The 16089-nt window shown below is 28.6% G+C and overlaps 1 protein-coding gene across 1 annotated transcript in view; it reads right to left on the bottom strand.

Moving 5' to 3' along the window:
* The window catches only part of LOC116770144 (mucin-2), a 51802-nt gene extending 38851 nt beyond the window's left edge, over window positions 1-12951 (bottom strand). The window contains exon 1 of the mRNA XM_032661498.2: window positions 12744-12951. Coding sequence (XP_032517389.2) covers window positions 12744-12782 — 39 coding nt within the window. The 5' untranslated portion in view covers window positions 12783-12951. The remainder of the gene's footprint in view (window positions 1-12743) is intronic.
* Window positions 12952-16089: the final 3138 nt, after the last annotated feature.

The following is a 16089-nucleotide window of genomic DNA, read 5'->3' on the forward strand; positions in this document are numbered from 1 at the left end:
TAAGAAAATTATGCACAATTTTTACTTTCATTGCATTATTTTAATAATTAATTATTCAGGTGTAATTGGTTTAGTTAGATGTCATTAATAGGTATACTTTTTTTTAATATGTCAATTTTTGAACTGTCAAATTCCGCCCAGAAAAGTGAAATAATATACATAAAGTATTTATTATACTCGTAGATTAAAGTTATATGTTTATTTTTACAATGATACGTCTATCACTTCAGCTTTTACGCAATCGATTGCCAAATTCAAAAGGTTCAAAAGGTCAATATGTCGACAATATTGTCATGCAAATTTTATATTGCACATTATTCATTTATATAGAATATTAAAATAAGAATGTTTTATACTTATGATGAACTTAAATTAATCCGTGTACTATGTAATTATATGTAACTTCAATGTATTAAAGAGGAATTTATAAAGAAGGAATAATAATTTTTCAACTATTTAACTATTAAGAATTATAAAATGTATAAATACTATATTAAGCGAATTGAATTGTTAATTAAAATGACTCAATAAAATAAAATGCATATGAACGTGATTGTGAACTGGTTCGTGTCTATACGGCCTTGTTGTTGAGGACTCGATACAGTTAGCGGTGGTAAATATTGAGCACAGATACGCTAATATAATACAGATGTTTAAATTTCTCCTTATATATTATCCGTATAAAATATTTTTTAGATTTTTTCCGGTAATTTAAAACTTTAAAGTTATCTAGATATAACGTTAAAAGATTTATTATAAATACAGTCAAGTTTATCAAAATAAAGCGCTACTTAAGCAATTGTCAAATTTATTTATTGACACGAATAATTGTACATAATCTGTACAAGTAACTACGATGCATTCAAAATATTTTAAATGAAATAAAAAGGTTTGACTGATTACTAAAATCAATAAATAAATTAATGTTACCAGTATTTGTTTACTTATTAAATAATTATTTGTTAAATTTCTTAAAACTGGATCCCCCATCAGTATTTATGTTATGATAAAAAATTAATAATAATATCACAATAGACATAATCTGAAAGAGACATTTCTTCTATCTTCTACAAAATTATATAGATGATAAGATTACTAACAACAATAAAATATTTTCCTATTCACCTGTTCATAATTCTTTAGTATTGTGTCGTTTTCGTAAAGACTCGTTTTCGTTGAGAACCGGTCGTCATCTTGTATTCTTGTTCCGGCATCTTCAGCTCTCACTTTCGATGTTACCAGATATAAAAAGCTGTTTATTTTATTGTTATTTATACGATTGATATAATTAACACAGGTAAAAGTAATACTTTGACATTTTTCACCAATTGACACATTTTTATTTATCTTCAATGTTGTGAGTTGAGTGACGTAATTAATTTTTAAACATTTAATTTTTTTATCGGCTAAGGAATTTTATGTTCAGCCTAATAGAAAAATCTTTATAAATGTGTAAATAATTATGTATTGGTTATATATATGCATGTGAAAAGATCTGTGATACATGGTCTGGTAAGCGTACGCGAAGGTCAATCCAATCCGGTCAGGGGTGACATTTGAAATAAGATGTTACTATGCTAGAAACGCTTTTAAACTGCTATTATCATACATTTGAATTCCATTGGTGGTGTGACGTCATAGTATTGTGCTCACAGCTCAGCATTATAATATGAGATTTAACAAAATATCGATTTTGTCGGGAATCATTATAATACTAAGGCAGATATACGCTTTTAATTCAGATCAATTATAAAAAAATATTATATAATAGGGCCTGCGGTTACATCTCTAGCTATATATCAGTAAGGAATATTCAATAAGTCGAGGTTTCTGGTCCAAGGTGCTCTCATAAAAACTGTCTGGTTTTTCTTCTATGTCTGTCATGTCAATAGAAGATATTTGTAAAAAAAGAAACCTCTTACAATTATATACATAGGTAATTATTTAGAATTAATATATAACAAATAGATAATACAAATCTGGTATAAATTTTACAAGATGATTTATACAGAAATATGACTCTTAGTGTGTGTTTTAAAAGATCGCGAATAATCGACAACTTAAAAATGAAAAATTTTAATATTTTCTATTTTCAGTTAAAGGTGCAGACTCACACTAAGGGATAAGTGTTTTTTGTGATGATGATCTCATTATTTAATTATAATCACATGGTCCCTTTCATAGCTCAATGATCGAATTTACACAGACAATAACCTTCCATATACAGCATAAACAAAAAAAAACAATACAAACAGTTTCAACATGCGTTTCTCAACGGATTTTCGCACGCACTTTTGATCGATTCACGAAAAAACTATGCCTAACCATTTTATGACTTAAACATAGGTGATAAGAATTAGAATTGAGTGAAATCATTCATTAAAAGTCCATGATCTCAAACAATGAAGACAGGTTGCGAGAGCTATTAACACATTGCAATCAAACTGTTTCTGATTCAGCGGAACCGATTTTTATATCTTTTTTTTATAACTAATAATTTGAGTAGGTAATTAAGAACCTAAATGACTAAGTCACTTGATATTTCGTAATTGACATTTAGCATTCAATTTTTGCAAGAACTGATTGTATTCTTAACTGTCATTGTATTCTTAAACGCATATTTCATTTCAAATAAATATATCATAAATATTGCTTGTCTTTGTTTAAACATGCCGTAAAATGAATGACAAAATGTATGCCAATGATGTAAAAAATTTTCGTAATTTTTTTTGTCAAACGGAAATATTTATATTTTTATAATAATTACGCAAGTGATTATGTAATTTAACATTTATCATGCCTATAATTTTGTAGTACAGCTTTCTAATACGACCATTTCACTACTGTCAATGTCAAAGTCATGAAGGTTTACAGTAATAAAATACATGTGTATAAAATTGTCCTTATGCCAATGTCATTAGTTATCATTGCGACCTCATAATGTATGTAATATACTATCGGTTATAAAACCTCATAGTATTGAATTACTTTTATAATAGGTCAATATCTGCTATGAAAAAATATCAATAAAAAATTACGGGTAGTGTTTAATAATTATGACTATTAAGACATTCTTTTTTATTTTTTATCTGTAGTTTATATTAAGAAATCTAATGCAGTTAAAATATACGTTATTGGGAATAGAGCAATAATAGTATTTGACTGCGGTTTCTGTGTCCGATGTAATAAATTTAATTTAAAGCGGATTTTAATATAGAAATACCAAATTATGTTTTTTTTTTGGTAGGTATGGTAGATACGGAGAGTTTCCGAATGATGTCACACTGAAATGTTATTTATAATAAATGTCAAATGACTCATAATGATTATTACATTCATATTCAAACTCCATGGAGGTTTTAATATTGAGACTTAAATTGCACTTAAGTACGATACTAAAATAGTATATTAGTACAACTGTGTCTGTAAGTGATTAAGCAACTGAAAGTTTACGGTTGTGCCAATCGTTTAGCGTGAATTTCACTTCGACAGCAGCTTGCTAAACATCTCACACTTGTAACACAAGCCCTTTAGAGAACACATGCAATAATTATAAATAATATTATTATTTTTTTAATGTAAATGTGATATTTATATAAATGATTAAATTAAATACCAAATATAAGAATCATAAGAATACTAGTGTCCTAATATTTATTACATACTAGTTTTTCTCAGTTACTGCGCCCGTATGTATACTCCGTCCGCATTCAAATTTCGCTCAGAGAGAAATGTATAAAGTGTTAATATTATAGAAAAGTTATAGTAACCAACCGTCAGAGACATTTAATTTGCATCACGTGACTTCATGAAAAATAGCCCTCATTCTGATTAATCAGTACAGAAGGTTTTGCGTAAAAGAGAAAAGAATGTCCATACATACATTTACATGAATTAATGTTAGTAAAGTGATTAAAAAAACAAAATGGTTAACTTAATACTTAGAATAAACTGTTAATATTAAATATACATATTTTTAAAATGCAGCTGTCAAAGAAAAAAATGTGAATATATTATATATTTACATGCAATAGTTTTAATTTCAAATGGCAACATTACATGCCAGGTTTTTATTTAGTATAATGTAATGCGCAAGACAAAAAGCGTGCGATCGTTATAAAAACTTTTTATATAAAATGAATTGAAGAAATTGTATTAAAGCATCATGACAGTGTTTTAATGTAATGTAAGATTTATTAGAAGACAGAGAATGCGAGTGACGTAATCAGTTGTATAATATATTTTTGGTGCTTGCAACTCTACGTTATTTGAGGTCGGTCAACCATGCCGCAGGAAACGAACCAAGACTGCAATTCATTTTGATAATTATATGAAATTATTCGAAAAAAAAAATCTAACAAAACGGTACTTTAATTTATCCAGTAATGAGCTTAAAGTTAATAAAAATATTTGGTTATTTATGGCACTTTCATTCATAGACAAGTCAGAAGCAAGCAACTAAAAAATATAAGTCAAAGATGTCACAGAATATAATGTTTTTAATAACTACAGGTATTCTTAATTTACAATTATTGCAACTGGTATCGATAATTTTTTTGTCGTAAAATATATAATATTTGACATTGTCTACACGTATTTGTATAATTAAACATTTAAGCGGTCTCATCACGAACGAGAATTCAATTCCGCGATCTACCAGTTCTATAATGTCAAAGTTCAGATCATCTCATTCCGCAGTCAACCTTGTCAAAGGCCACATTGTGATAAATAACTCAACCGCCAGCATTCTAACTCGTCTTTGATTTATTTTTTTATTAACGCCATACACTACTTCTTGTGATCGTAACTAAAAGAAGCACAAAAGAGTTTTCACTTCATATTTTATATTTGTGACAAGAATTGGATTCGTTAAATATTTATATAAAATTGACGATGCGAATTAAACAGAAATATGTGTGGTATTTTAATAAGTTTATCGTTATATAAAAGTCAAAGTCATCATTTGTCCTTTCCTCAAAACCGATCACAACCGGCCCCGCCCGCGTTTGCTCGTCATACGTATAGCTATTTTACATAAATCTTAATGTTACAAGCCTATTATTAGCATAAACATATAATATGAAATTACAATACCAATTTAATGAAATAAATACGTGAATAATTCCTAACATTTCAGCTTATATCGCTAGTAATATTTAATACTATGTTGTATGAAATATCGAAGCTGACAGTTCCGCAAGAAATTCTTTTATCACGGTATTTTTATTACAGGCGACCCGAATTAAACAGTTAAATAATATATTGCGAGGTTTTGCTAACCTAAAAATGATATAACTTTTTATTCAGTGCTTTAATAATATAAGAATTTTTACACAATACGCGAATACAATGGCATAAATTTTAAGGAATTTTCCTATAGTTGTAATTAGAGTTGCAGATTTTGAACTATTATAAATATTACTAAATGATAAATGGGATACTTTTAGGCACGAACTTATCTCAATCATGTTTAATTTCTGATACAATCCCACAACCTTCCGAATGTAACATTCTTTAATTAAAGATTTAAAGTAAGGAGAGTAATTATAACAAAGAAAAAACTTGATTTTATTTAAATTAATCGAATTATAGAAGTATCTGTTGGAGTTAAACTTAATTTGAGGCATGTTTAAAATTTAATTGATCATAAAACACAACTTAACAGTCGTATTTGGTCTTGAGGAATTCTGTTATATTGATTAAAATAATTTATAGGACATAAACTATTAATAGAATGCACTGAAATAGTTCAATTTTAGGTTGACATAACGCGGAGAAATCTTATAAATGTATCTTTGGTGAAGGGAAATAGGAGTTAGCGGAAGGTATCGTGAGAACCCCGTTTGTTCTAAATTCGAAAGAATGAAGGTTGCATTCACAAACGTCATAGAATTAATAATACATTTAGGTATAACATTTTTCTATTTTAATTGTGTCTGGTTCTTTTTTATTTAAGACAATACGCCAGGAAAATTGGCAAGCTTGTCATTGTAGATTGTTTCATCCCTCAGTAATTAATGTATTGTTATGTATATGTTTGATGGAAAATATAATAATTAATATAGAAATGACATATGTATACACTTCAGAATGATAAATCTTGAACGTGTCTGTAACATATTCTGTCATGGCTGACTGTTAATCAGCTGATCACATTGCAATTCCTAAGTTAAAAAATCTCAAACATTTTTTAAAGGCCGATGACACTATCATTTGAACACTTTTACCGCGAACGCATAGAATACAGATCATGACGATTTTATAACATATCCGAGAAAGTGCAACGTGTCTCGAGTACAATATCGATGTATCTTTCACTTTTCGCTAAGAATTTTTGCGACATCGATACAATTGTGATTTCTACACTAATTCCATCACTCTCTTACAATGGATATGGAGTGTTAAGTTGACGTGCGTCTAATCGAATTAATGAATTTACGTGTTCAAACTTAATTCATTGTGAACATACAAAAATATTAAATACAAAGCTTAAATCTACCTCAAAAGTGATATTTTCCTATGAAATATTTTTATAAGATTTTCATAAGTAAAACTAAAGTTCGACCGCTTGTTAAAATATAGGTCATTCAAAATGACATTGTTATTTATGGGTAAAGACGATTTTGGTCTAACAAGACAGATATTTAGTTTTATCTAAATTCTCTCGATTTGAAAAATATTACATGTCTATTAATTGTTTCAAAAATACGTCTCTTTTTATTTAAACAAGAGATAAAAATTTAAAATATATTAATTATAAAAATCCACTGAACGCATTCATTATTCTGTAAATTCCATATTGACCTGGAAAGCGGTCTACCATGACCTGCAACTGGGCAGACTCGACACTTACCGAACAGCTTTCAACGACTAGAAAAATATACATTTAATAAAACCTCCTCATAACCAGGATACTTTTATCACATAAAGGCCTTGCCAGTAATTTCAAAATACAGAAAAAAACTTTTTTTTTATCCTATGGAACCTTTTTTACCACAGCATAAAAACTGGGTACTGGTTAATTGAATTGATTTTTGCATAATAATTTTTTTTAGCAACATAATTCTTTATAATCAGCATTAGGAAATAAGGCCAAAATATCAATTTGGTAATTAATCAATAATTATATTATAATTAAATCAATGAAATGTGAAGGATGATTTCAAATATTAGGCATGTATACATTATACAGATGCACAATAACTACGAAATGTCAAGGCATTTTTTGACGTGTCGATTTCGAGTCACACATTATATTTACAAATATATATATTACAAAATGGCAAACAAACAAACCTCTCATTTAATGTGTAGTGAATTTTAAATTAAGATAAATCAAACATGTAAATATTTATGTCAGGTGTACCGAATGGACATTACAAATTACTTTCGTTATTCCAAAGAGAAAATTATTATATAACTCGTGTGACGCGAATTAGCGTTACAAAGATTATAACTGTAATTTTTTTTTTAAAGATTTAAATATTTCAAACAGATTATAAAAAATATATATTTTAATATTTTTCTATATAATAAGGAAGATTTTTTTTTCAAGATATTTGCAATAACAAAAAAGTACAAAAACAATATTTTAGATGAAGATATAGATATTTCAAATTATGAATACAAACGTATAAAACTCTTAGGCCTTATACAACGGTCTTCTACATTATAGTAACTAGATTGTCTAGCTAAAACCTTTTTAAATAATAGTTACAAATGTGTAATAAGTAGTATTTCCGTATAATAATATAACAGTAACCCAGATGTATCAGTTACTGAGCTGCAGGTAACACTCAACAGACTGCGGTTGTGTATGGCAACAATTTTATAATGCAACCCATTACGACTCAATGTAATAATTTTATAGATTTTTTGACACATTTCAAATTATAAAACTTCAGTATAATATATTATAAATAATATTCTGATTTAAGAACCAGGGACTAGAAAAAACATATTTTTTCTTCGTTATAACTATTTTGTTGTTACTCTGAAATGAATGGAATGCATCTAGATTAAAATTATTTGATCTTAATGTATATCGTTTATATGATTTTATGCAGATAAAAATTTTATTTAAAAATATTGATATAAACATTTTTTAAAACAATCTAAAAGTATATATTCTGTAAGTAAATAAAATAATACAACTTATTTTGAAATGTAAATACATTACTAATTGTAACCGGCGTAACACTTTACGAAATAATAGCCGGGTTACCTAACTAAGGTAAATATTGCAAACTAAATATTATGTCATTTGTTAAATACAATACAGTTTTAATTAATTTAAGATATTTAAATCATTCAACCGAGGTCAAACAGAAATATAGGCACAATGTAATATACATTAATATATTAAAATAGAAGGTTCCAATTAATTTCAGTTTCAAAAAAATCTGTGAAAGAAAAATGATTTCTAATAACTTTTAAAATTTAAAGTATTGTTTTTATTAATTTCTGTAACGTTTATTTTACATTCAGTTGTGTGACTGCCTTATTTGATTACTTTCCTATTAGTTGTCAAAGACGCGAGAAGCAATGAATGTGTTGATTCAAAGACATATCATTTGGTATAAAGTAAATGAGCGATAAATTAATTGTATAAAGACATATTATTCTAATATTTAATTTGGTCTAAACTAATATTCTTCTCATTGTAAGAGCTATGGTACGTTCGATAAAATAATTTAAGGTAAAACCTTCTATCAGTTGCTGAGTAGGTCTCCAATATAGATAAGATATATATTATTATTCCTATCTCAATATTTATTCAAAAATATAAATTCTTTTTTTAAATATTTAATGAATAATAAAAATGTATAAAACCTCCTTTAAACATAATTTATTTGGATTTCTTAAAAAAATGTATTGTAAGCACGATCGAAACTGTTTACGTGAAGTTTGGTTGCCTTATCAGAGGTTATTGCTTACTATCGTGGTATAAGACCTTGTGAATGAAGGTTCAGCCCAAATCATAAAACCATAACTTCTCATGAGATATGGAAAAACAGAGATGAACGGTCAACGAAATACGCCTTCAATCATATTTTTCCTTATTAATTTTATTGTTTTTGTTTTGTATAGCTTTAAAAAAAGCACTTCAATAAGTGGACGACGTAACATTACAGGTAAATAATTGAATTGATGCTTCGAAGACATGAATTTAAGACAGACTTAATCTCTTAGTAACATCCGTTCTGTCGATCAGATATTTTCCAAGGTTCTGTATCCACGTACATTCACCATTGTTAACAAAACACACAAACCTTTGAATTCAAGTGAATATAAATTAAAAAATAATACAGTTGTCTCTGGTCTCGATTGACCTTTGATGTCTCCCATAGTTTATCACAATGTCAAATAACAAAATTCTATGACATCAAACATTTTAAAGCACCAAAGAGTATGTATTTTTATTTTCCTATATTAAAATACACTATTCGTTATATCACTGGCCCTGGTCTTAGAAAACACACAAAAAGTATGTCAAATATTTAGTATATGTACCGGACGTAATGGCGGGTGTAAATAATTGCGTGAATGCCCAGCTTGCTTAGAAAGCGGTGTATTGTACAAACTAACCGACACCGGCCATTACATTCTTGTTATGGAAGATTACGTCCCGGTGTGGAATTACTGTGGATACAGGATAATTAAAAAAATAACACGCTCCATGAAAACCCCTCGTCGCGCAACGATGTATACATATAAAAACTTTTTCGTTGAAAGGACGTATAAAATAAACACTACCGTATAAAGGAACAATACAAATAAAATAAAACTATAATACAAGGAAGACGGACGACTCATCTCGTTGGCATTTAAACATTTTTATTTTTGAATTTCTCAAACGGTCGATCAACTTATATTCTCAATGCCAGCCGTCTATAAATAGTGTAAAATATTTCCCGACTCCAGACTCGAGATTCAAGTTTAAACAGGAAAAACATTTGACTGTTTTGCTATTAATTGATATGATTTGCTTGCTAAAATAAAGGAAATATGTTCAACGTTTGAGAATACTTAAAAATAGATATTGTAGAATATATCATTAGGACGTTCGACTGTAGCTGGAGTCATCTTAGTATTGACTAAGGAGGAAAGCAAAAATTTAATTCCTTTGTTATCAAGCATCGCGTGTTCTGAAAATAAACCCAGCCTGCGTCGACATCGGCCATCTTTATTAATTTCATTATAGAAATAAAAAAAAGGATAGCAACACTAATTTCATATTTACATTGTTATGTTGGTATGTTTGTAGTATGATGTGATTATTCTAAATTACTTATTAACATTTACCTTTCGAAGCACCTATAAAACATAATTGCTTTCTTTATTTTCACACCATTCGATATATCTTTTCAATTGTTTTTTTTTTGTTATACATACAGTACGTCTTCCAGAAAACGTACAAAAAAGTAACAAATTAACTATTATAATAATATAAGAAAAATATGCCAGACTGTTATAAAGCTAACAAGCGCCAGTCGTCGTCGGACGACGCGACGTCGTGAATTCCTTACAAGATAATGCTTACAAGTCGACATTGAGAGCGACCGCACCCCAGTCGCTCACACCTCACAACATCCATTTAAGAAAACTTTTAATCATTACTATAAGGTTTAAGAATTGACAATAAAATAAGACGATCCCGAATAGATAAAGTTCTGTTAATATTCTACTTAGATATTATTACTTACCAGCCTATTTTCTTTCATATTAGTACCTAATTATTTTTTATTTTTCTTTCGATATATAAGCAAATCATTATCTCCAAGACGACTCAATGTATCATCTTAATTATTCCCATTTTATGGTTACTAATGATTGTAAAATTTGTTCACATCACCTTAACCTAAGATTTGGAATATATCAAAATAAATGAAACGTAATATATTATTTATTAATATATGTAGAAGGATTACTTCCTCTTATCGTCTCTTCATCTCATTGTCTAAATCGCCGAGCAACACAAGCTATGTATGAAAGCCGAAAACGTTAAAAAAGACAAATGCTTTTTGTTAATTAGTGAAAGTATTTTTAACGGTTCCACACCCGCGAGCGTCTTGACGACATAATGTAATTTTAACCTGCAGTTATCATTAATTATAAAAAATTCGTCTCTAATAATTTCCAATTTTTTTTAAGTTATGTTTTATTTGTATTTTGAGGATTCTTTTCGTGACTGTGATGAAGTTTAATTTACGTTTTAATGTGACGTCATAGCAGAAATACCTGAAGTGGATTTAAACACATATCAGTCTAACCTATTCGTGAACCAGAGATACATGCTGTCCAAGTTGAATGACTCAGCGAGCAGTTATTATATATAGAGTGGTGTGTGCTGGGTGATGTGCGCCTTAATGAATTTAGAAGCAATTTATTTTAAATGATTCTGAAAAGGAAATCTCAAAAGAAACAAAAGCAAGTCTAAAGAAAAATCCCTTTATATATGGGATCTTAATGAATACCTAATAATTTATCAAAATACATATTCCATGTATATATATTTGTGTATCTGAATTGTTGATAATGTCACAGTATCGACTGTAGTACACCGAGCGAGGCTCTGTGTCCTTGAACGCTGCGCCCGCGCACATTCCCCGATCCAAATATGCCGTTTTCATAGCGATGCCTGTTTCCCTTTTGGCTTAACAATCTCTTTAATTAAAATATTTAAAATCTTTTCCAAAATAAAATATTAAGGAAAAGTATAAGTTAGTTTTCTTATAATTATTATCACGAAAAGTTATGTACCAGTTATCAGCTGTCAACATTGGCTATAATTAATCAGGTTATTGTATTTATATAAATAAATAACAACCAGAATCTAGGTATATTGTATACAGGAATATAAATATTAATAACTTAAATTAACCGTTGTATTGAATGTTAAAAATCGATTAAGTTTTGCGTAACTAATTAAGAATTATTTAACAATTAAAATTTATTGCGAGAATTCCATCAGTAATTTAAATTAATCTCTTTGATTGTTTTAATAATAAAGTAATTAAAATCTATATGATTATTAAATAGGCCTTCGTATGAATCATTGACAGCTTTAAGTCTGTTTGATACCTGTTTCAAGGCATACATACTAATATATTTTAGATAATAAATTAAAAATATATTATAAGAGAATATTGTTTTATTCTTTTTTATGTATAAATATATATATGTATGTATTACTTTTAGCCAAAATGACTGTATATCCCAAGGCTCAAATATATGACATATTATTTAAATTAAACATATATATATATATTATATAAAATAAAAGTCGTTTTAAATTGTTTCTCTTTATACCGAATATAATCCACGGTCATGTAAAAAAATGTCTCATTTGCCTTCTCATAACATTCCCATTTACGGATCGGAGGATAAGTACAATTGGAAAATTATTTTAAAGGAAATCACAGATTATAAAGTGAAACTCCAAATTAATATTTTACTATGTTAGACCAGTTCGTTATTCAATCGCAGCGGAATGTTTTGGTAAAAGTTACAGATGATAGCGTTACGAGTGAAATTATAATATTTAATGAACCCCACGGTTATATAATGTTCTATATATATCAAGACAGAAATTTAATTTTTAATGAAAAATTTATTTTCATATTATAATGTTTTGCAATGTAATTGTGCAAAATCCCGTCCCACCAGATCGGCCGTTGCACAGTTGCATTGGCAATATCTCATTTAATAATATAAATTCATTACGAAACAAAACTTCTTACCATTTTTATAAAGTTCTTTCTTCTGTCAATATTTCCCATTTTAAAATAAAGAATCCTTTAAACAGTCCCAATACACTGTCACATTCACAACATCGTGTAAAAAGTTTTCATATCACTTAACACTGGCTGAATAGAACACGCACGAAGATTAAAAAAATATATATTATTGACAGTCAGTGCAGCGGGAGACGTCGGTTCAGGTGGACCTCGCGACTCAGACTGGTAAGATGGCGGGTTTTTTTGACGGTTCACACTAGCCGATTCACTTTCTACGACCTTACGTTATGTGCGACTTGGAATTAAGCGTATTTACGTAACCTGTCCATGTAATATTATATATTTTTTTGATTTCCGCGAAAATTTATTCATAATCAATTAGTCACATTTTCTTTTATTTGACTGACATAGCTATTGTTTCACAATTTTAGTAACACTCTTAAGAAATTCGACAGCACACGTGATCGTGTGAAACGTTAAATATTTTTTTCTACTAAATATATTACAAACATCATTAAATGGACATTAAATAACGATTTCATATAAATATGTATAATGGTAGTGTTAAAATTGTTAATTATTATCGAGATGTCATATAAGCCTGTATAATAGCGTCGACCTCGAGCGCGTTGAATTCTATTGTACTGCGCGTGTCGCCTACTTACTCATTAGACATCAACGACTACTTCACCTTTAGTACACGTTGACGTAGTTAAAACTATACATAGTTTATTAATAATTTAATTAAAAGCTCCAAAAACCATTAAAATATAAAGGAAGATTAAGGTTTTATTTAAATTAAAAATCATTGAACTAAAAACCACAAAATTGTTTATTAATTTAAAATTTCAATGTAACTTAAATTTACAACATCTTTAAAATCAACTGATCTATTGTTTTCTAGTTAAAGAGTATTATAATATTGAGAGTTATTTATTACACAACAATTACCAAGTTCCAATTCTATTAAGAACTGTAATCAGTCTAGAAACTTACTAAGACTGGTCTAGATTTTAAGACATCTAGTTAAGACCGGTGAGTGAAAAAGCACATATAGGAATGCAACCGCCACGCCCACACGATAGGTATTTAGGGTTCTTACACATATAGAATATATAACCAAATAATAATGACCCCTCGTATTACTATATTTCGATATCAATTCGGTATCAAAATTAAATTGTTAATAAAATTTTCGTTTACCTCACAATATTATAAAGTTTTTCACTTGTTTTTATGTAATAGTAAATGTTTTCGTTACACTTTGTATCTGAGGGCCGATGATCGGACCGGTGAAATTGAAATTAGTCTGGGCACAAACTGACGGCACCACATTTCACGATTTCTCAGACTGTGGCCCAAATACCGTTGAGATGTTGAAGCAATGTTTGAGCCGATTTGTTCAATAAACTAGCCTACGAATATATCACTGACTCTGTTATGAAAGTAAGAAAGGAGTAAATATATGAAGAGAAAGAGTAAAGAACATCCAAGGAGTCGCAACTTTGGTTATTAATAGACAATCAGGGCCAAATGAATACATTTCATATTTTTTCTGAGTTATTCTTCTGAGAGCATACATTCACTTAGATTTTTTTATTAAAATAATACATCCCATGAATTTGAACTCATCTGATTAATCTGTTAAAGATTTCCAACATCACTTGTAAGCCTGGAGGGTAAAAGTAAATCTGTTGTCGGTGTAACGATTACTATAAAGTATGAAAGAGGTTGATATGACAACAAATACAGGCATTTTAGAAATAAATATAAAAGCCTTTCAAACCTTTGTTATATTTTTTTGTTATTAAAAATTGAAAACATTAAAAAAATATATTCTTACAATATATCAAATCTTAAAAATGTATATTTATATAAAGTTTAACAAATGTTTAAGGATAAGACAATAAGATGATAGTTGTTCATATATGCTTTAAATCAATTATAATAATGTTAAGAAAAATAATGAAGATTTGTAAATTATTTGAAACGATACAAATAAAAGAAATTATATTTAAAGGCTCGCCTAATACATAATAAAATCAAAGATTTTCGCGAGTATTCAATGAAATAAAACTAATATTTTTCGGATTTGCTACGTGTTTATAAATATTTTTAACAGCATACTCCCGACGTTTCGGTTACTTTGCAGCTACCGCGATCACGGGCAGACGACGTGGTCTCCTAAAAATATTAGTTTTGTTTCATTGACGTATACATAATTTAAATGTTTTCTCACACTTGCTACTCGACTTATTTCACCTTAATATAATGATAAGTATAATGCCATAAATAACTTCAAAGATTTCTCTTTTAACTGTTAATAAAGCAATTATCACGTCTTGATGATTTATGAATGAGAGACTTTAAGCTTTCTTGTAATATGATTGTGTGACCTGGCCGTCGGAGCTTCAGGTCACATCTCTCTCTCAGTAATTTCTGGATAGCCAACACAGGCGGCAGAGAAGACCTGTTTAACCGTCGTTCAGTACGAATCACTAAGTAGATAGATATTATGGTTTCTTTACTCAACAGACAAAAATATACTTACAACATTCATGTTACAAAAAGTAATTTAACATTGAGAACGGTTACTCTCGTCAAGAATATCTTAAAATGCAATGATGTGAATAATAATAAAATATGCATCGGAGATCGCCTCATATTATTATCCTTTTAAAATATACTCAAACATGTATATATTATGTATTAAAGTTAATATCCAGTTAAATAACGCCAATAAATAACCCGTTGGTGACGAAAATGTTTTGTCATAAGTCATGGCATCGTTAAAAAAACATTTAATTTTAATTATATAAAGATTTTATCAAAATTAAACTGTTTCATCATCATCATATATATATATAATATGATTTTCGTTTCACTCTCCCACAATAGCTGTGTCGCATATGTCGCAAGGAAAATAGATTTACTTCGGCCTATTAGTGTCACCAACTACATAACAGCTACGCATTAGTGACCGCCTCGACTGACAGGATATATGTACTTAATTGAGCAAGTTCCTTTTCCAGTTGATATTAATTTATAAATCTATACTAACTATCAAATAATGTTATCAATTAAACATTTGGAAGTAATTAGTTGAATGTTAATTTCTCATTAATTACTAATTATACTGACATTTCGTAATAAAGTTATTAAATAACTAGCTATCTGTCGGAATAATTAAAAACTGTCACAAGAAGGCGCACCATTTCTCCGAATCCATACCCGGGAGCCGTGATATTGTAACGAATAAATAATCATTATTCAAACCATCATCAGGACGACGGAAACGGATGTCCTGTGTACGTTTTACATTAAATAAATAAACATTTTATATATTTTG

The sequence above is a fragment of the Danaus plexippus genome, assembly GCF_018135715.1.
Source record: "Danaus plexippus chromosome 13 unlocalized genomic scaffold, MEX_DaPlex mxdp_15, whole genome shotgun sequence".
NCBI classification, from domain to species: domain Eukaryota; kingdom Metazoa; phylum Arthropoda; class Insecta; order Lepidoptera; family Nymphalidae; genus Danaus; species Danaus plexippus.